General features: G+C 40.5%; 1 protein-coding gene across 5 annotated transcripts; it reads left to right on the top strand.

Moving 5' to 3' along the window:
* The first annotated feature begins 16 nt into the window (after positions 1-16).
* On the top strand, positions 17-21,573 carry LOC116620012 (GATOR complex protein MIOS). 5 transcript variants are annotated; one of them, XM_048722842.1, is made up of 36 exons: positions 18-300; positions 1,492-1,525; positions 1,821-1,888; positions 2,164-2,243; positions 2,368-2,417; positions 2,502-2,560; positions 3,028-3,097; positions 3,182-3,215; positions 4,140-4,234; positions 4,660-4,761; positions 5,536-5,630; positions 5,996-6,046; positions 6,468-6,597; positions 6,970-7,026; positions 7,648-7,722; positions 7,894-7,934; positions 8,023-8,088; positions 8,202-8,288; positions 8,359-8,422; positions 8,801-8,824; positions 8,893-8,955; positions 9,458-9,542; positions 10,066-10,137; positions 10,510-10,637; positions 10,937-11,031; positions 11,217-11,288; positions 11,804-11,869; positions 13,061-13,133; positions 13,216-13,262; positions 14,089-14,189; positions 14,680-14,721; positions 14,804-14,919; positions 16,159-16,211; positions 16,375-16,477; positions 20,006-20,123; positions 20,552-21,573. In XM_048722842.1, the coding sequence occupies exons 1-36, from the start codon at positions 208-210 to the stop codon at positions 20,676-20,678; spliced, it is 2,736 nt and encodes a 911-aa protein (XP_048578799.1). In that variant the 5' UTR covers positions 18-207; the 3' UTR covers positions 20,679-21,573. The 5 variants fall into 5 exon arrangements, with proteins under 5 accessions (XP_032241341.2, XP_048578799.1, XP_048578808.1 ...); XM_048722846.1 differs by having other exon boundaries at positions 19-300; positions 8,205-8,288; XM_048722851.1 differs by lacking the exon at positions 8,893-8,955.
* Positions 21,574-21,700: the final 127 nt, after the last annotated feature.

Here is a 21,700-nt window from a genome sequence, read left to right as displayed (position 1 = left end):
CGCACGCATTTTTTGTATTAACAACATGGCGGATGGAGTTTCGATATCCAATAAAAACATACTGTAACAATATGATAATTTCAAGGAACTGCAAGGGATCCCTCCAGACAGTATTGTTTTTACCCTATTTAGACACAGCTTAGGATAAAAGTTCTACGAATGAAGATATCGAGGTTCTTTTACTGAGATCGCAAGTTTTACCAAGACATGAAGTGGGAAGTGCAATGGTCGCCAAATCATAGCGACAAATTCATCGCGTTCAACCATGAGATCTGTCTTTACAAGACTGTCACAGCCAAGGTGAGAACACTCGCATTATGAGACGATCCTTCATTGGGCTTTGTAGAATACAAACGATTGGAAGCGTGTAGTGTAGAAGTGGCTCTCGTCCCTGCGTGGAGAGGTCACGCGCGGTTCTCGTGTCAAGGGGTTTTTGGCTACCTCAAGCTCACTACTGGCCATTCTTTAACAATGTGAATGAGAATATTTTGCATTTTATATAGATCTGCTATTCACACCAGGTCTGTACCCAGAAGGGGGGGGGGGGGGGGGGAGGGGGAGAGGGGGGGAGGGGTTCTGTTTGCACCACACCACCCACCACAAGAGCAAAATATCCCCTTCTAAGCAGCAATAAAAATGACCTAAAAAGCCAAGAAAGATCTGTTTAGAAATGTGAACGTAGCCCTTTCTCAAATCATGATTCAGAAGGTTAGATAATTTACAGTAGATACACCTTTCAGCAGTTTTTATTAATATTGTAGACTCTTCAGTAACATATCTAAATATATCTAAGGCATGTCTGTTGAGAAAGCCCATAATATTGAGGACTTCAAGCTCCGAAGGGGGTAAATTTCTTAAATCTGCTAGTAAAAATGTCTTTGGATTTTCTTATGGACTAAAGGCCTGTGCTCAGAACTTTGAGCTTGGCTTCGTTAGCCCAAACAGCTGACCATATTCTTTAGATATTTCATCCTACTAGCTTATAGTGATACTAAGGAGCAGACCTTCCAGCTGAACAGGGTGATGTTCTGAGTGCAGAAATCTGGTGGAAGTGGGGGTGTCCCCAAAACCTCCTGAAACCTCCCTCAGTTTTTTACATTTGGGAAATCCCTCCCTAAAACTGCATATTTCTTTATTGGAAACAATCAAATAATAGGAAACAATTATCCCTGGGACAACAAACATTTTTCACCAACCCCTCCTGTTTCCTCAATGAACAGGCCCTCTCTTTTGGGTCCCCCCCAATTCTGGTTATGCGCCTGCACACATTTCAAGCATTTGATACCCCTCGTGTTGGAGTTGGGTGATTGTGGGTGGCTACCACCCTCTTGTAAAATAAAGAGGAAAAACTTGCAGATTTCATTACTGTACATGAAGCATGATATACTTAGTATGAGTCTACAAAGGAGAATTAAAAATCTTGATTTGCTAACAATGATATTTTCAAAGACTTCTCAGATTAATTTGCATTTACTACACTATTTTTCTCAGGATGCTACAAAATCTTCTGGGTGTCGGAATCAGGGTATGTACAAATTTTGTATATATACAGATGTTCTCTTGTATAGGCTTGAAATTTAATATACCATCCCCTGCTATTCTGTTGTCATGTCAAGGACCCCATAATTGTTCCCATCTGCCATAGGACTGTTTTTTGCACCTTGTAAGAGCTCAAACGTCTATGATATGAAATTCTCCTCTATGCTTGGTTCACTGTGATGTGCTTGTAACATACAACAGATTTTAGTTCACCCCTCCCCTGCCCCTAAACCCAAATATTAGCATCTAATTTATGCCTTGTTTTTTTGTATGTTTCGTAGCCATCAAGCTTTCAGATGAGTCTTATGCAGTTCCTTTGTCTGTCATTGGGGATGTACAGTCCCTCAAGGTCGGGAAACGACTCTTTTATGGGTTCAAATAGGCACCTGGTTTTGAACTTGAGCATTTATTTTTCTCTAACTCTACCTTGGTCTACCAAAATACATTTGCATGCATAGCACAGTTCATTCAGTGGTAAACACTGAATTTGTCAGCATAAACTCATACATCAGTGAACATTTAACAGTTTTTTTGTTTCACTCACTGTATGTGGAAAAATTTGATATTGTCAGTGCTAACAAAAAAGGACACAGAGAATGTAAAAAAAAATGTTTGTTATTTAAGTGCATAGCATGGTACCCACACTCTAACCCTGACGATCTGTTGGCTATTGGACAAGGAAATGGCAGAGTAGTTATTACAAGGTACTAAGTGTAGTGTACTGTATTAGTGTCCTTCATTATTTTACTAGCTATTTTAAGTATTTCATTGTGTATATTAATTAGAGTAATTCTCTAATATTTTAAATCATTTTTCTGTTGTTTTAAGCTTTGGTTGTGAAAACAGACAAGCAGATAATAGCCTAAGAAGAGAATTTGGTAATTGTTTTTGCTGTTATACTGTACATTTTGTTTTATGGTATGATCCATGAAGTTTTAATCTACTTCTTATTTCATTTGTAGTTCCAAGACACTCAAGACAGTGCAACGCCTTGGCTTGGAATCCTGTTTCAAGAAACCTGGTGAGTTTTGTTTTCTTGGATAATCAAAGTAGTAATATCTCTTTGCCTTTTTGATAGTGACAGGCTTATAGAACTATAGGAGAACAGTGAAATAAAGCCCCTTAAACATCCCACACAATATGCTTTCACAGTGTCCAACAGCATCCTGTGATTGTGTACTTGGAACTCAGCTCTGTTAGCATATTGATTAACCACAATAAATGTTTAAATGTTTTAATTGCTAACTTGTCACTTGATGAAAACATCTTTATATCGCAACCATCATCATCGCCGCCGTCATCGTTCGTCATCATCATACATGTCAAATTTCACTTCCTTAAATGTGCCCCAGTCAAAAACTCATAATCATCAACACAATAGTTTAATAATAAAAAAAAACCCTTAAATTACCAACATCCAATAGTTTAATGATATATACACTACCATTTGCAGTATGGTATATGATGCATCTTATCTTTTATTTGTAGCTTGCAGCTGGTCTTGACAAAGTCAGAAATGACGTGTCTCTCTTGGTCTGGGACATTAATATTCAGCTAAGTAAGATTCATACATATTTAATTTGTCTTTTAGCTTGAACCAATTAGTTTTCAAATATATAATAGGTGTTGTCTGTTTAAACAGCTGTACGGGATATTGCTGGCCAAGATAAACCAAGGTATGTATGGTTTACTTCCTGGTGTTATGCATATACCAGTCCACATGCATAGTATAATGTATTGAGGGTCAACAGTCAGAATGTTTTTTGGGATGTGGGATTCAGGGAGTTTTTTTTATCAGAAAACAGGAATTCAAGCAAGAAGATCACCAGCAAGATTTGGTATAGAAGTGATATGTAAGATGAAGGACTTGTGTTTAAACTAGGTCCGAAACGAAAACTTTATTTTGCTAAAACATAAGTCTAGAGGTTAAGTAGCAAGCCTGAATAAAAAAAGGCCCTTGATTTTTGTTCGTTTTTGGATTTTAAAAAAATTTCCTTTGAAATAAAATGTCTCACAGACTGGGGCTGAATTAGGACTGTTGGGAGGCCTGTGGTGACTTCACAACCATGGTGCGGCGCGAAATTTTAGTGTTAAATCATATAGAAGATCAGAAATCAAAGCCCCAGAACACAGTCGAATAATGGCGTCGTCGATCGAAAGTATCAGGCCAAGAGGCTTAGAGCTCGAAGACCCCAGTGACAATCAAGAGTTCAATAGAAGAAGACAACAAGGAGTTTGAGATGATTTTTGAGGAAGGTGGATGCGAGTTTCTGTCATATCACTATCAGAGTGCATGGCGAACCATTATTAACTAGACTTGGGATCAAATTCAAAAAGATGTCATGACAGGATAAAAATGTGAAAATGTTTGCAGTAACACAGCATATGTAGTTAAAAAAAGGAGGAAAATGTATGCAGTAACACAGCATATGTAGTTAAAAAAAGGAGGAAAATGGATGGACTATTGGAAATTGGAATGAGATTCAAAGGGGTTTTGCCTTCATTACTGCTGTTTAAAAAGACATTGTGTATTTTTGTACTGGCCCATATTATTGCCAGTATGTAAGGGGAGACCACATTAATTAATCCTCCATTTGCAGTCGTTACTCATCAAGCAGTGGGAAACAATCACCAAATATGGGCACAGGCATGAATGACCCAGGGATTATGGGAAATAGGCCACTTGCTGAACTATGTAAGTTCTGATATGTAACCTGGAATTCCATATACTGCAGAATCACACAACTCTTTTTGTATCCCTCTCACCTGATTATTCTCTGGTTGGTTGTCTTGAGAGGGCATTTTGTTATGATTTTAAAAAAATCAAAAAAATTTCAAAAGATGGTACCAGCAAATATCAGGGAGGGAAAGTCTGAGTTTGAACATACTGCACTTTTAGGGATTCCAAGTCATGCTTCCCCAGAATAAAAATGGGAAATTTGAAAATCCCAAATTAAGTAGTTCACATTAAATCATGCATGGCGATTAACATGCCCCCCCCCCTGCCACTCATCTTGTATTTTTTGCATGATGATTTCTTTATCATAAAGGTTATTTGATATTACATAGTACATGTCTTAAGGTATAGCCAAACCTGTTTTCCTTTTCCTGTTTCTACAGCAACCTCAGAGCAAACACACTCCGTCGCTTGGTTCCCAAGGGATCACAACTGCCTAGTTGCTGGACAGGCTCAGAAGTTCCTCAGAATATTTGATCTCCGAGGTGAAGATGTTTTGCTAAACTACCTTGTTCATTCTAACTTTCAATGTTGTTTAGGACTTTTGAGTGTGTATATTAGAACCTTGCTAAGTCAAACATAAAAGGGAGATAATTTCCATTCTGAGTTAGTGGGAGTAGTTAGTAGTTAGTGGTGCATATACTGCAAAAAAAACACCATGTACCTCAATTATTGGCCTAAGCGCCTTCCTTTTAATAACCCCCCTTACCCAGTAAGTACCACCCTGGGCCTTGAATTTTGAAATAGGTGCCTCCCTCTCAATAAGCACCCCCTGTTCTCCCTCATAAAAGAAAAATCTCAACAAATGCACTTTTTGAATAGTTGAAATCTTAATTTTATTTAGCTTGCATTGATATTCTCACACTACATCACATGAAGGTGCCTTTCGAGGGTATCACAGATGCTAGAGAATCTAGCGACTGTGAAATCATTGTCATCGATTTATAAACAATAAAATCCCTCCTTGAATGTATACCATATTGCTGTAAATCTAACAAGATTTTTAATGTCATTTCAGTTTATTGCAACTAAAGTTTTGTTCTTTTTTAATCGTTTCAGAAGCTGGTACTTTCTGCTGAAATTAAATAACCTCCCTAATAAGCCCCCTCCCCCCAATAACTTAAATAGCGCCCTTGCACTTATTCATATCATTACAGTAGTGTAAATGCCCACAATCAGGAAAAGCAGGAGGAGAATCAAGTTTAGACTGTACTCAGTAGTGTGGATAGGCTTAGTCTCACCTGATAATTTTGCTTTAGATCCCACTAGACCTCACAGTGCTGCTATCACCAAGGCTGTATCTGGGGTCAATGTTGACCCCCACCTTGAACACCAGGTGGCGTCCTTCTCTGAGGTACATAACAGTGGTGTAAAGTCAAGGATAGTTTAGATACATTTAGACAGAGTATTGAGCAGTTTTCATCAATGGGCATCAAAAATATTGTACCAGCAATAGTTTTGTTGTGTGTGGGGTTGTTGTTTTTTAAGTATATGTGAGGTATTTTTTGTATTTCATTGATGTTACATTCTCCAAACAAATCTCCAAAAGGCAAGGTTCTTTTTTAGTTTCATGTCAAAGGCAACACTATAGGCATTTCAAACATATCCAAAGCTATACTGGAAAACTATGTAAAATCATGAAAAATATCTTTGTATACAATTTATGGTAGTGGGTTGCTTGAAGGTCTTTTAACCATTTTTATTTTTCTGTTTTTTTAGGGCCCTCCTGGAGTCATTTGCTTATGGGATATTAGAAACTTTGAAACTCCAGTATCCTTGTGAATTTCCACAAAAAAAGTCCACTATTTTATTACAAGACATCTTATTAGGAAGAGTGTGTTATTAGTGTCGTCCATAGTGTGTCAAGAGTGTTTTCAAATGTGTAAATGGTCAAGATAGCAGCATACAGGGAGTAATATTTTGCAATAACCAGATTTTAACAATAATGCTTAACTGCTCTCAAGTTTTTTTTTCTGGAACAAAACCAAAGGGATGCTTGCAAGGGGATTCTTTCCCCTCCCCCCCCCCCTCCCCCCCCCCCCCCCCCCCCCGCAAACACACGCCTGGTCTTTATCTAATTTTATATTGACTGCTGCTATCAGCCTTTAATAAGCCTAAGGATATTTTGGTCAAGTTCCAGTTTAGAATATGATCTTATGTTATCTTTTTAGTTTCCTTTACTTTTACAAAGATAATGACTGTGTCCCAACCATCAGCACTCGCCAGCATTTCCTGGAGTCCGTCCAGATTTGGTCTCCTTTCTACCCTCAACAAGGACAGCTCTGTTGTTCGACTCTATGACATTCAACATGCACATTTTGGTAAGGAATGTTTCTGTTGTTTGATTCTACTATTGCCTTCATAAACACACTTATGGTATGGAATTATTTAGCTTTTGTCCAACCCTTGTATTTTTGGAGTTTCTTGACTTTCTTGACTAATAAGTGGATTGTTTAGGGGTATTGAATGTTAGTTTCTTGTAAAAGCTGCTGCCCAGGAAGGCAACAAGAAACGTTTGGAGGTAGTTATAGTTTTTGTCACTGCAAAATACATTGATACAGTAGAGTAAGAAAAAAATTAAATCTCTTAAGTGATTTTAAAATAATCTTATCAGAAATCATCCAAGCTACTGTGAGGCAAGCCTCCCACTTTGGGTTAATTGTAAACAATAAAAAATGCATTTTGTTTTACAGGAGCAATGTTTGATGGGTATGATACTGATACAGCTATTATTGAAAGAACCGCCCAACGTAAGTAGTGGTTGTTAACAACTAGTATAGATTTGGGTGCAATACTGTATGACACGATGCAAAAATCTTGCAAGAGCCTTTTTGGGAGCCACAAGATCAAAAATCACTGTAGACTCCCTATATTCAGGGCTTCTGGAATTATGCGCTTGTGCGGAAGCGCGTAATTTGGCTTTTTCCGCGTAATCCACAAATGTCTGCGTAATCCCGGGTAATTTGGCTTTATTTTGAAAGACAAAACATTCAAGTGCACAGCTGATGTGTTCTTTTAGGGTTCTTACCTCTATTTCTCGTAAAAAAAAGACAGATATTTAACTGCCTCGATAAAAAAGACAAAATTTTGTTTGTTAATATTTGCGCCATTGAGTTACACCAGGGCAAAAGCTAGATTTCAATGACAATTTTTAGTTGAATTTTTAAGTTATTTGGTTGTTACCCTGCTATAGTAGGAATTCTCCACCTTGTGATATGAGCTTCTTTGGAACTTTTTTTTGCCATTTTGGTGTATTTTAATGATAGGTTTGTATAAGAACAAGAATGGTGTTAAATGGTGTTGATACATGCCATTTAATTGCATCTATGTTAGAATTAGAAACAGAGGTGTTGTTGTAATTGTATTTCCAGCCTCCAAGTCACTTATCTCATCTTTCTCCTGGCACCCAACATATGAAAACCAAATGCTTACTGTTTCACCTACAGGTATGTAATGTATAGTAAACTAGATTACAGTCTATATCTACCCACTATATGAAGAAAGTAATGTAGAAGTATATTATGTAGCAAGTAAGAACAACTTATAAAAACACTTCTTGTACTATTTAATTTTTCATTTGTCATTTTCATTATGTTATTTTGTTTACTTCTTTTCAGGTACAATATCTGAATATACTATCTTTGAAAGGATATCTGTGGTATGTAACCTCTCAGGTCAAGCATTTTTCTTCTTTCTCTTGATGTCCTAAGAGTAATTGCATATAATATAGTGATTGTTATCTCTAGGGCTGGTCTCCTAATTACCATTTGACTATTGGTTGTGGAAGGCATCTCGTGGAATGCAGCAAGGAGGTAAAACCACAGGTTTTCTATATAAACTTTTCATTAAATCACAATTAAAAATGCTGTAAATAGAGTGAAATTTTGCTGTGATGTGGTCTTTGTTTTACTTACTTTATCTCAAGCAGGCATCTGAAGCCAGTCTTGAAGATGACATCTCCACCAAGATGAAAAGAAGGGCCCTGGCTGGATATGGAATCACAGCCCAAGATGTGTGTACTTCGTACATTTGTTTTATTGTTGACTTTGTAGATTGTAACAAATAGTTCATATCCCTTGCAGCTCAAATCTATATCAAAGATAACCCAAGACATGAAGCTCCTCAAGCTATGGACGTGGCTAAATCGTATCCTTTCTGATATGTTGTTTGAAAACTTTACTTTAATGTTTTTCCAAATACAGCTTGAAATCAGATCTAGAAAATGGTTGTTCGCCTGTAACAGACATTTCCAATGTTCCAAATGTGACTTGACTCATAAGATTAACTTTTCAGGTAGAAATTACAGTATATTTGAATTTAAGAGTGGAACAGTCCACTCTGTAACAGTTTGTTACACATCTGATATTCTAACACACATGGAAAGCCATTGTTCAAAATTTTAAAGCACAGCCTGTATGCTTCATAGCGTTATTGTGTGCAAGCTGATCGAAGTAATTAGACCAGATTTCAATATTTTTTAAAGTCATGTCAGTTGTTATTATACCATCCTTAACTGATCCCCAGAAGTCAAGAAAATCAGAGATAAAGGTATGGTAAATGCTGGTACTGGTATAATTTGAAGTGTTTTAGTGACAAGAAACCATTCGATTTTGCAGTAAAGAAGAAAGGATTCAAATTCTATGGTATAAAAAGTGCGATTTCCGGAGATCTTACCACAGGTATGAGCCTCTAGTTTACTATTGTGAAAACTATATGAAAGTCTGCGACACTCTAACAGGTGTCTGCTAGCATAATTTAAATGTTATGCATGTGCTTTTGTGTTTGTACACATAGTGAAAAGTTTACAAAATTAATAGGGTGAACAAAGAATTGAATTACTTTTCAAAAATATTTACATGATATAATATTGTATACATACTGTGTAAAGTCTGTGCTAAACATATATACACAATATTATATCATGTAAAAAACTTTTTTTATGTAGTTCTTGATATTTTCATATTCATTAATGTTTACAAATAAGTATACTGTGTTTAAATCCCTTGGCCTGGTTTCCTGAAGGCAGGTTAGCGCTTATCAAATAAAATAATAAAAAAGTCATTGAGATATTTGATTGGATAACAACCTTATTTATCCCTGGGTTAGCTTTAACCTGCTTTCTAGGAATGCGACCCTGTGCAATATGCTCAAGATTGCTTGTGTTTCCATATTCCTTTTTAGCTGATATGACAAGTACTAAAACAAAATCAGATTCATCCTACCAAGAGCAACGGCTGGTCACAACTTTGTATTACAGTGAGGAAAGGTAAAAAAAGGTCTTCTAAGCAACTTATTCCCCCTATTTCAGTAATGTTTGTGCACTGTAACTTTTTTGAAAGACAACTCTTTCACTCTGGTTTTTATTTTCTAGGAAGACAGCTCTTTCACTCTGGTTTTTATTTTCTAGGAAGACAGCTCTTTTACTCTTGTTTTTATTTTTTTAAGGAAGAGAGCTTTTTCACTCTGTTTTTTTTAGGAAGATAGCCCTCTCTCTTTGTTTTTATTTACTAGGAAGACAGCTCTTTCACTCTGTTTTTTTTTTCTAGGGAGACAGCCCTCTTACATTGTTTTTATTTTCTAGGAAGACAGCTCTTTCACTCTGTTTTTTTTTGGAAGACATCCCTCTCATGTTTTTTTTTTCAAGAAAGACAGCTCTTTCACTGTGGTTTTTGTTTTCTAGGAAGACCGCTTTTTCACTGTTTTTTTTTTTTCTAGGAAGATAGCTCCTTCACTCTGGTTCTTGTTTTTTAGGGAACTGCTCTTTTACTTTATTTTTTTTTGTTTTCTAGGAAGACAGCTCTTTCATTGTGTGGGTGGGATTTTGCTGATAGTAGTGGGAGTTTGCCAGAATTCCTTAACAAGTAAGTAAAATCTTAGTTTTCACTTAACCGCTTGATGTTGACAAGTTGATCACCTGTTCTGCTGTGTGTGATGTTGACCAGTTGATCACGTGTGTCTGCTGTGATGTTGACCAGTTGATCACGTGTGTCTGCTGTGATGTTGACCAATTGATCACGTAACTGCCATGATGTTGACCTTTTGAACATATATGTCTGCTATGGTAATGAGCTTGTAAATCACGATGTTCTGTTTACCAATTGATCATGTGTATGGTATTATGTAGACCACAAGTGTGTGTTATGATGTTGACAAGGTGATTTGATAATGTGTTTGTGTTATGAGAATTAAGTTGTTGATCACGTTTGTGCTGATAAACCTCTGTACCATACCAGACTTCAAGAGCAGGGCAAGTACGAGAGGGCAGCTGCAATCGCATTATTCAACAGCAAGATTCGCCAAGCCATCGAGATTCTCCGACAAGGGGCCAAGGTGAACCAAGAGAGTTCTGACAAAGATAAAGGTAACAAGATCTCAAACCAGCAGCCACGAAATGTTATTTCTAGGCCAATAAAAAATAAGAAACGTGAAAATTGGAGGAGGTGATGAGTTTGGGTGCAATTTGTTAGCAGTCTTTGCATCTATAACATGCCAGAAAGTTTGGTAGTTCTATTATGATTATGATTGTGATGATGACTTTGATTATGATTATGATTTTGATTATAATTGTGATCATGTTATGGTTATAGATGCTTAAATATAATGTTACATAAATGGCGGTGATAGCACTGATGGTGCTGTACTTATTCCTGTTGTTGCTAGGGAAAACGCTTAACATGGTTGCCATGGCATTGTCCGGTTACACGGAAGAGAAGCGCACACTGTGGAGAGAAATGTGCAGTAATCTTTGTCACGAGGTGCGTGTCATTTCCATGACGACAAACTACCTGATCTCTCGCCTATTATTTTAGCCTTTTTTTTCTTGAGCGTACTACGTGTATTTACACTACATAAGCAATTGCTCAGTTGCTATACTGCCACCATTCATCATACCACACTGCTCTTCTGTTCTCACAGTAACATCTTGTGTGTTTGTTTTCAGATTGAACACCCGTATCTTAGGGCTGCCTTTGCGTTTCTCACGTGCGAAGACGATAATTTTGATAGCATATTGGTGAGTCTTTACCCTTTTTCGTATAAGGCAAACCCTGGGTCCCAGAGGCTCCGAGCTTCGTGGCGACAACGATTTGGGCGAAGCGAAAGAGGCACAGAAGACCTTGGATTATCGAGTGCGAGTTGGGACTCTAGTCTCCACGCTTATCTCTACGCAGTCGTTCTGACCTCTGTTACGCAAGGTCACAGCGACTCTGCAGTAGACTAAATTGAATGGGACGCAATAAGCCTCAATGACGGTTTGAGATATACTTTCTGTGTATTTGGTTTAGCTATATAGAATGCAGACAAGCTGTAGAAATACTAGTAGCTCTGCGTAGGCGTGGAGGAATCGGAGAAATAAATCAACTAAGGGTTTTTAGTAGTCGTTTGTTATGCCTCTCTGGGAGTACTCTATTTTTACAGAAGCGTACAACATACAAATTTAACCCTATGTTTATTTATCCCCTCTCCTGTGTATTGTGCTTTCTACTTACGGCCAATGAACTGTTCTTCTTACACCATGTTGACTTGCAGTCTGATCGTGACATAGAAGTGGAAGACATAGTAGCATTCGCCTGTAAATTTTTACCCGATTCCAAGGTATGTGCATCCCTTTGGTTGTGATTATGTAGGATTTGAAGACGAAGCTGCTTCTCCTTTTATTCCCCTCTCTCGTCATGTCTTAACAGCTTGTCGTCTTTATCTAGGTGTTGTTTCTGTTCATGTTGTATCATACCCTCCTCCCGTCGTGTTCTCTCTTCTCGTCGCCGTTATCATACCCCCTCTCGTAATGTCTTAACAGCTTGTCGTCTTTATCTAGGTGTTGTTTCTGTTCATGTTGTATCATACCCTCCTCCCGTCGTGTTCTCTCTTCTCGTCGCCGTTATCATACCCACTCTCGTCATGTCTTAACAGCTTGTCGTCTTTATCTAGGTGTTGTTTCTGTTCATGTTGTATCATACCCTCCTCTCGTCGTGTTCTCTCTTCTCGTCGCCGTTATCATACCCACTCTCGTCATGTCTTAACAGCTTGTCGTCTTTATCTAGGTGTTGTTTCTTTTCATGTTGTATCATACCCGTCTCTCGTCGTGTTCTCTCTTCTCGTCGCCGTTATCATACCCCCTCTCGTAATGTCTTAACAGCTTGTCGTCTTTATCTAGGTGTTGTGTCTGTTCATTTTGTTTCATACACTCCTCTCGTCATGTCTTAGCTCGTCGCGTTTATCAAGGGGTTATGTCTGTTCATGTTGTTTCATACCCTCCTCTCGTCGTGTTTTCTCTTCTCGTCGCCGTTATCATACCCCCTCTCGTCGTGTCTTAACAGCTCGTCGCGTTTATCAAGGTGTTATGTCTGTCCATGTTGTTTCATACCCTCCTCTCGTCATGTCTTAGCTCGTCGCGTTTATCAAGTTGTTATTTCTGTTCATGTTGTTTTATACCCTCCTCTCGTCATGTCTTAGCTTGTCGCGTTTATCAAGTTGTTATTTCTGTTTATGTTGTTTCATACCCTCCTCTCGTCATGTTTTCTCTTCTCGTCGCCGTTATCATACCCTCTCTCGTCGTGTCTTATCAGCACGTCGCGTTTATCAAGTTATTTCTGTTCATGTTGTTTCATACCCTCCCCCCGTGGTGTTTTCTTTTCTCGTCGCCGTTATCATACCCTCTCTCGTCGTGTCTTATCAGCACGTCGCGTTTATCAAGTTATTTCTGTTCATGTTGTTTCATACCCTCCCCTCGTGGTGTTTTCTTTTCTCGTCGCCGTTATCATACCCCCTCTCGTCGTGTCTTAACAGCTCGTCGCGTTTATCAAGATGTTGACGAGTCTGATGGTGGAGGCTGGTGATCTTGACGGAATGCTCTTGACTGGTTTGTTGAAGTCTTCATTATTTCATTGCTTATGTTTCCATTTGTTCTTTTAAATAGCGCTTCTTCCTTTATTCATTTTTAGGCGTTACCCCAGATGGAGTCGATCTTTTGGAGAAATACGTAAATAGGGTAAGTTCTCAGACCTGGTTATTTCAAACCTCGCATCACGAGGAGCCTACCACCTCAGGGAAGGGTTTCCCTGGTTCCAGAGCCTCGAAAGAATCTTTATTTATTGGCCAGCGACCTTGCGACGTTCGAGGCTCTGGAACCAGGGTAGGTAAGCGTATTCTTATATTGCATTAATGGGCGTATTATTTTTTGTCATGAACGTATTCTCATTAATGAACGTTTTCCAGATAATAGGAGCCCTGTGAAGTGTGAGCAAAAAAATCAAAGCTTTGGCAGTCGGAGTTTGTTTTCTGCAGCTTTTGCAACTTTTGAATTTTTTTTGCTGGTTTTAAGATAAAGTTTAAAAATGCTTTACATACGGTGATTAATGAAAATAAAAGTAAACAACCATTGCAAAAAAACGACTACCTACAAAGTCTCGCTTTCATGCCCAACATAGACAGGAACCCCAATATCTAGGAAAACGGCCCATAGTCTGATAGTCTACGTTCAGTATGCTCATAAGAGAACTGCGGCGATTGCATGTAGACTACAGTAGCCTTAAGGGTATACAACAAAAACCACGACGCCAAAGGTACCTCAGTTGTAGAAACATTTTGAGCACAAAAGTTGTAAAGTTCTCAAATAAGAGAAAAGCTTGGCTCGCAAAATCGCTAAATCAGTAACCATTTACCCGAGAACTTCTGTCCCATGCGCTCGCACCATTTCCCTCATGACATATCGAGCCTGGGCAATCGGTCAGCGACTAGTATGCTACTAGTTTATCTGACCGTAACTCGCGTTTTGCATTCGTCAGTAATTTTGGGTCATATGATGTCTGTTTTAGACCACTGACGTGCAGACAGCGTGCCTCGTCATCATCAACTCTGTACAAAACATCTCGGACGAGGTCAAAAGGGACAAGCGCGTTTCCTGCTGGATAGAGAGGTGGGTTCTTTACAATTTCGAGAAGGGTTTTTGTTTTTAATGAAGGCTAGGCTGCGCGTCAGTAGCTTTTCCCTACTCTGGATGCTTTAACGTTGTCATAAATCACACTCGAGGTCCTACTCGATTGCGTGTTACAAACAAACGAGTTACTACTCGATCGCGAGTTACGTACGAACGAGTTACGAGTGGACCCGAATGCACGACGATGCTGTCAATCCCCACCCAGCTTTTTATCCGCAGGAGTGGCGGATTCATGTGCGTGGGGGAAACAGTGTCCCCCCCCCCTGCTTTTTGACGTGAATTTTAAAAGGGCATTTAACCTTATTTCACAAATGTACCTCCATTCAAATTTTTTTCCTTATAGGCCTGGTTGTGTGCTAGAGGTTAACCCTTCTCTTATGTAGAAAGTCTTATGTGTAAAGCAAAGGCGCCCTAAATACATCTCCATTGTTTAATCTGCATATGAAGTAACCAATCGCTTGTCTCATAGCTACCGGAATCTTCTAGACACGTGGAGGATGTGGCATCAAAGGTAAACAATTGTTAATAATAAGTGCAGTGTAGTGTAGGCACTTCTGTATGCCCTTTCCTGAGTGTATTTCTACTGTATGCAGAGCGCAGTTGGATATTCACTACACGTTAAAGGACAGTAGCCAGAAACCCCCTCAGCAAGTATTCGTCTCGTGTAACTTCTGTGGAAACTCTATCCTCACCACACCACTGCCAACAGGTTAGAAGAGGTTTTATACCAAGCCCGTACCCGTTGTGTTGGGGGGTGTGTATACACAGACAGTTATGTAATCACGTTGTTTCATTTTTTTTTGCTTTGGTTTTCGATATTCTGTGTCGATTTCTAAATACCGAGTTTCCGTCCTTGAAAATCTGCGTTTTCATTTGCCAGCACTGAAATGGCTTCCAATCACGCCACCTCTACGCCAGGCGCTGAACAATCTAAAAGCACCAAATATCGCTCTAGTTTGAATGACAAAAGCCAGAAAAAAAGTTTAGCAATAGACCTTTTTGTATATTATTTTACGTGGCATGGAAGCGGGGGTAAGTAGCGAACACCCCTTGCATTCAATGTAAATACGGCTGGGTTTGGTTTGCCGCTCACGTAATAGCACATCGAACATATTTGGACCCTATTTGGCCTGTCTTTAGTTGGTAGAGAGTCAGTGATAACTCAAAGGCAAGCCATGGTAGTCAATGGCAGTCTACTACCATAAACTGCCGTGACTTGCCATTGACTACCATGGGCTGCCATGACTTGCCACTGACTACCATGGACTGCCATTGACTATCGTTGCTTACTTTATGTTGTAATCTTTCTTTATTTCGTGAACGTATGTATTTGGTGCTACAACCCACATTAGTGAGACAAGGATGACCCCTATACTCGTGACGGTATTCCCGTCAGTTGGCCGATTGGTTTTAACTCACTCAAGATTCAAGGGTTAAGGGAAAATGGCCATTGGCAGCAAAACACGAACAAAGACGTAAAGAATATTCAAAATTTACTGACTTGTTACACAGTCTTCTTCAGCTAAATGACCAAATCCTTCATAGGAAAGGTACTATGACTTTCTGCATCGATTACTGAGAGGTATCTGCATTCAACTATGTTTTGTTTTTTTAGTTTTCACGACCATAGCCACAGTTAGTCAACTATATTTTCCTATATTTTGGTCATTTGCTACATTTACCAGGTAATGTTCGCTACATGCCCTCGCTTCCATGCCGCGTAACGTAAGGAAAGGTTTATCGGAAATTAATGGCAAGAGTTCGCAGAAAGTGTTATTATGATCTAACTCACTAGAGCACAGGAAAAAATCACGTCAATATTTTTTTTCCTCCTGAATGTCATTGATTTTTCGAATGCTGTAAAACATGGATTGGTCTTCCTGCTCTCCTCTTTGTCTGTAAATTTTAGAATAGTGAATTTTCTAATCAGACATGACAAACATTTCAGAGTCAAGACCTAGGCGAATCGCTCAATACTACACCCCGGCTAATCGACCCAAGGTGAGTTAACGCCGTACACTTTGAATTCTTTTGCTTTTTGTGCTTATTTTATTAAAGAATAAATGATTATTTTGATTTTATCCCTTGTTAATTTAGAGATAATATAGAGATTTTTTTATATTTACCTTTTTTTAATGGATTATTCACCTTGTTCATATATCAGATAATGGGTTGCCCTGGCTGCCGTAAGCCGTTGCCGAGATGTGCGCTATGCATGGTACACATGGGAACACCATCCCAACAAAACGCCAAACCTCCACAACTAGGTAATATCGCCATAGTACACATGGGACACCATCCCAACAAAACGCAAAACCTCCACCACTAAGTAATGTCGCCATAGTACACACGGGACGCCACCCCAACAAAACGCCAAACCTCCACAACTAGGTAATGTAGCCATGATACACACGGGACACCATCCCAACAAAACGCCAAACCTCCACCACTAGGTAATGTAGCCATGGTACACACGGGACACCATCCCAACAAAACGCCAAACCTCCACCACTAGGTAATGTAGCCATAGTACACACGGGACACCATCCCAACAAAACGCCAAACCTCCACCACTAGGTAATATCGCCATGGTACACACGGGACACCATCCCAACAAAACGCCAAACCTCCACAACTAGGTAATATCTCCATAGTACACATGGGACACCATCCCAACAAAACGCAAAACCTCCACCACTAAGTAATGTAGCCATAGTACACACGGGACGCCATCCCAACAAAACGTTAAACCTCTACCACTAGGTAATGTTGCCATAGTACACACGGGACGCCATCCCAACAAAACGCAAAACCTCCACCACTAGGTAATGTAGCCATGGTACACACGGGACGCCACCCCAACAAAACGCCAAACCTCCACCACTAGGTAATGTAGCCATAGTACACACGGGACGCCATCCCAACAAAACGCAAAACCTCCACCACTAGGTAATGTAGCCATGGTACACACGGGACACCATCCCAACAAAACGCCAAACCTCCACCACTAGGTAATGTAGCCATGGTACACACGGGACACCATCCCAACAAAACGCCAAACCTCCACCACTAGGTAATATCGCCATGGTACACACGGGACACCATCCCAACAAAACGCCAAACCTCCACCACTAGGTAATGTAGCCATGGTACACACGGGACGCCATCCCAACAAAACGCCAAACCTCCACCACTAGGTAATGTAGCCATGGTACACACGGGACACCATCCCAACAAAACGCCAAACCTCCACCACTAAGTAATGTCGCCATAGTACACACGGGACACCACCCCAACAAAACGCCAAACCTCCACAACTAGGTAATGTAGCCATGGTACACATGGGACACCATCCCAACAAAACGCCAAACCTACACAACTAGGTAATGTAGCCATAGTACACACGGGACACCATCCCAACAAAACGCCAAACCTCCACCACTAGGTAATGTCGCCATGGTACACACGGGACGCCACCCCAACAAAACGCCAAACCTCCACCACTAGGTAATGTAGCCATGGTACACACGGGACACCATCCCAACAAAACGCCAAACCTACACAACTAGGTAATGTAGCCATGGTACACACGGGACACCATCCCAACAAAACGTTAAACCTCTACCACTATGTAATGTTGCCATGATGCATATGGGAACACCATCCCAACAAAACGCCAAACCTCCACCACTAGGTAATGTAGCCATGGTACACACGGGACGCCACCCCAACAAAACGCCAAACCTCCACAACTAGGTAATATCGCCATGGTACACACGGGACACCATCCCAACAAAACGCCAAACCTCCACCACTAAGTAATGTAGCCATGGTACACACGGGACACCATCCCAACAAAACGCCAAACCTCCACCACTAAGTAATGTAGCCATGGTACACACGGGACACCATCCCAACAAAACGCCAAACCTCCACCACTAAGTAATGTAGCCATGGTACACACGGGACACCATCCCAACAAAACGCCAAACCTCCACCACTAGGTAATGTAGCCATAGTACACACGGGACGCCACCCCAACAAAACGCCAAACCTCCACCACTAAGTAATGTCGCCATAGTACACACGGGACACCATCCCAACAAAACGCCAAACCTCCACAACTAGGTAATGTAGCCATAGTACACACGGGACACCATCCCAACAAAACGTTAAACCTCTACCACTATGTAATGTTGTCATGATGCATATGGGAACACCATCCCAACAAAACGCCAAACCTCCACCACTAAGTAATGTCGCCATAGTACACACGGGACACCATCCCAACAAAACGCCAAACCTCCACCACTAAGTAATGTAGCCATGGTACACACGGGACACCATCCCAACAAAACGCCAAACCTCCACCACTAGGTAATGTAGCCATGGTACACACGGGACACCATCCCAACAAAACGCCAAACCTCCACCACTAAGTAATGTCGCCATAGTACACACGGGACACCATCCCAACAAAACGCCAAACCTCCACAACTAGGTAATGTAGCCATAGTACACACGGGACACCATCCCAACAAAACGTTAAACCTCTACCACTATGTAATGTTGTCATGATGCATATGGGAACACCATCCCAACAAAACGCCAAACCTCCACCACTAAGTAATGTCGCCATAGTACACACGGGACACCATCCCAACAAAACGCCAAACCTCCACCACTAAGTAATGTAGCCATGGTACACACGGGACACCATCCCAACAAAACGCCAAACCTCCACCACTAGGTAATGTAGCCATGGTACACACGGGACACCATCCCAACAAAACGCCAAACCTCCACCACTAAGTAATGTAGCCATGGTACACACGGGACACCATCCCAACAAAACGTTAAACCTCCACCACTAGGTAATGTAGCCATGGTACACACGGGACACCATCCCAACAAAACGCCAAACCTCCACCACTAGGTAATGTAGCCATGGTACACACGGGACACCATCCCAACAAAACGCCAAACCTCCACCACTAGGTAATGTCGCCATAGTACACACGGGACGCCACCCCAACAAAACGTTAAACCTCCACCACTAGGTAATGTAGCCATGGTACACACGGGACACCATCCCAACAAAACGCCAAACCTCCACCACTAGGTAATGTAGCCATGGTACACACGGGACACCACCCCAACAAAACGCCAAACCTCCACCACTAGGTAATGTAGCCATGGTACACACGGGACACCATCCCAACAAAACGCCAAACCTCCACCACTAGGTAATGTAGCCATGGTACACACGGGACACCATCCCAACAAAACGCCAAACCTCCACCACTAGGTAATGTAGCCATGGTACACACGGGACGCCATCCCAACAAAACGCAAAACCTCCACCACTAGGTAATGTCGCCATAGTACACACGGGACGCCACCCCAACAAAACGTTAAACCTCCACCACTAGGTAATGTAGCCATGGTACACACGGGACACCACCCCAACAAAACGCCAAACCTCCACCACTAGGTAATGTAGCCATGGTACACACGGGACACCATCCCAACAAAACGCCAAACCTCCACCACTAGGTAATGTAGCCATGGTACACACGGGACGCCATCCCAACAAAACGCCAAACCTCCACCACTAAGTAATATCGCCATGGTACACACGGGACATCACCCCAACAAAACGTTTAACCTCTACCACTATGTAATGTTGCCATGATGCATATGGTAACACCATCCCAACAAAACGTTAAACGTCCACCACTTGTTGATGTCACCTCCAAACATCTGTTACTAATTCCTGTCCTTAATGTGAGCAGATGTTAACGCAGAGAAGCCAGCCGTCGTAAGAAGTGTAAACCCATTCACAAGCTGGTTCACGTGGTGCCAATCATGTCGCCATGGCGGCCACGCAGATCACATTTCTGATTGGTTCAGGTGAGTTGTCAATCATAACGCGGCCACTCAGATCACTGACTGATTGGTATCGATGAGTTGCCAATTGTCCGCGTGGCTGTACGCCCGTATCGCGGGTTTTTTTCTCACTCCCCACAAGAGAAGGTCCCTGAAACAGCGCTTAGCGATACCATTGTTTTTGCCAAGCGTTCTCAATGAAAAGGGACGTTTCAAAATTCCCGCTTCATTTCCCGAATTCTAGTTCTTCGTGCATCAGTTTCAAAGTTGTGCATTGTGAAGCTGTACAAATCTAGACCGTAGTTTGCTCCTCTTGTATTTCATCGCAACAAAAACAAATGGTATGTCAATGATGATGCTATTTTTAGGTGATTATTTTGCATTTTTTTCGTGAATAAGGCAATAGTAAATAAAAATAAAATAGCGACTGACTGATTTTCTTTCACATCCAGGGAGCATTTGGAGTGCCCTGTCAGCGGCTGCGAATGCCACTGCATGAATCTAGACTCCGTTGCCATGGCGATGTCATCTGAAGTCACGGACGTTGCCAAGAAGACGGGAAGTACTATATTTCAATGACAGATCTAGATCAGTGTTATACTGTTTCCTAGTGTACCATAAGCCAAGTATTAGCACCTTTTCAAGAATGTATTATTGAAATTGAGTATTATCCAAATTGCATTTTGCACATTGTCCTCATCAGTCAACTTCATTATTTACGCAAGTCTAATGAATCGTTTAAATGATTTGGAAAATATTGGAAAACGCAGAAAAGCCTTACTTTTGGGACAATATACCCAAAACGCGAAAGAACAGAGACTCGACACGGCTGAGTTAGAAAGAAGCAGGAAAAAAGAGAGCTTATAAGAAATATAATCAGTACTTTACGCGGAATTGGATTTGTCGCGTCTGCAAAGCCAAGCAGTCGAAGGAAATTTGACAGTACCTCAGACATTTATTTTTTGCTTTGGATATCTTACAGTTTCGGACAGTTAACCAAACTACTGTAGTTAGGTAAACTGTCCAAAACTGTAAGGCTGAGTTCAAACGTCGTATTATACATGAGCCGTATTCAATGCAAATGCATGCAAAAGAATCAAGTCGATTGTTTTATCTCCATTTGCATGCATTTACATCGAATACGGCTCATGGATAATACGACGTTTGAACTTAGCCTAAGATATCCAAAGCAAAAAGTCCAAAGGGGTCTGATTAATTTCTTTTTTATCTTTTTTTTTTTGGGGGGGGGATCTCATGTTAGGATATCAGATAATTTTGTTTTTCAATTATTTTAAATTATTTAGGTTTTGAGTGCTATTATCATACATCGTTATTTGTGTTCAAGGTAACGAAACGAATAAAGAGAGTAGATACAAGTGCTATTCAATAGAAAATACAGGAACTACTTTTTAGAAGATGTGCATAGAATTGGATAATGCTTAATAGTAGATTCGAAATAAACGTGACAAATATCGTTTTTGAATTCCTCTTCAACTATAATAAAACATTATTTTTCAATCCTACCTCCAACTCAAAGTAGAATACATTAACTTTGCCGTCTAAACAAATTGTCTATTCAGTTGCTGTGTCAGTTATTTCAG

The sequence above is a fragment of the Nematostella vectensis genome, chromosome 2, assembly GCF_932526225.1.
Source record: "Nematostella vectensis chromosome 2, jaNemVect1.1, whole genome shotgun sequence".
NCBI lineage: Eukaryota > Metazoa > Cnidaria > Anthozoa > Actiniaria > Edwardsiidae > Nematostella > Nematostella vectensis.
The sequence above is the reverse complement of the archived record's forward strand: the minus strand, read 5'-3'. Positions and strand labels throughout refer to the sequence as shown.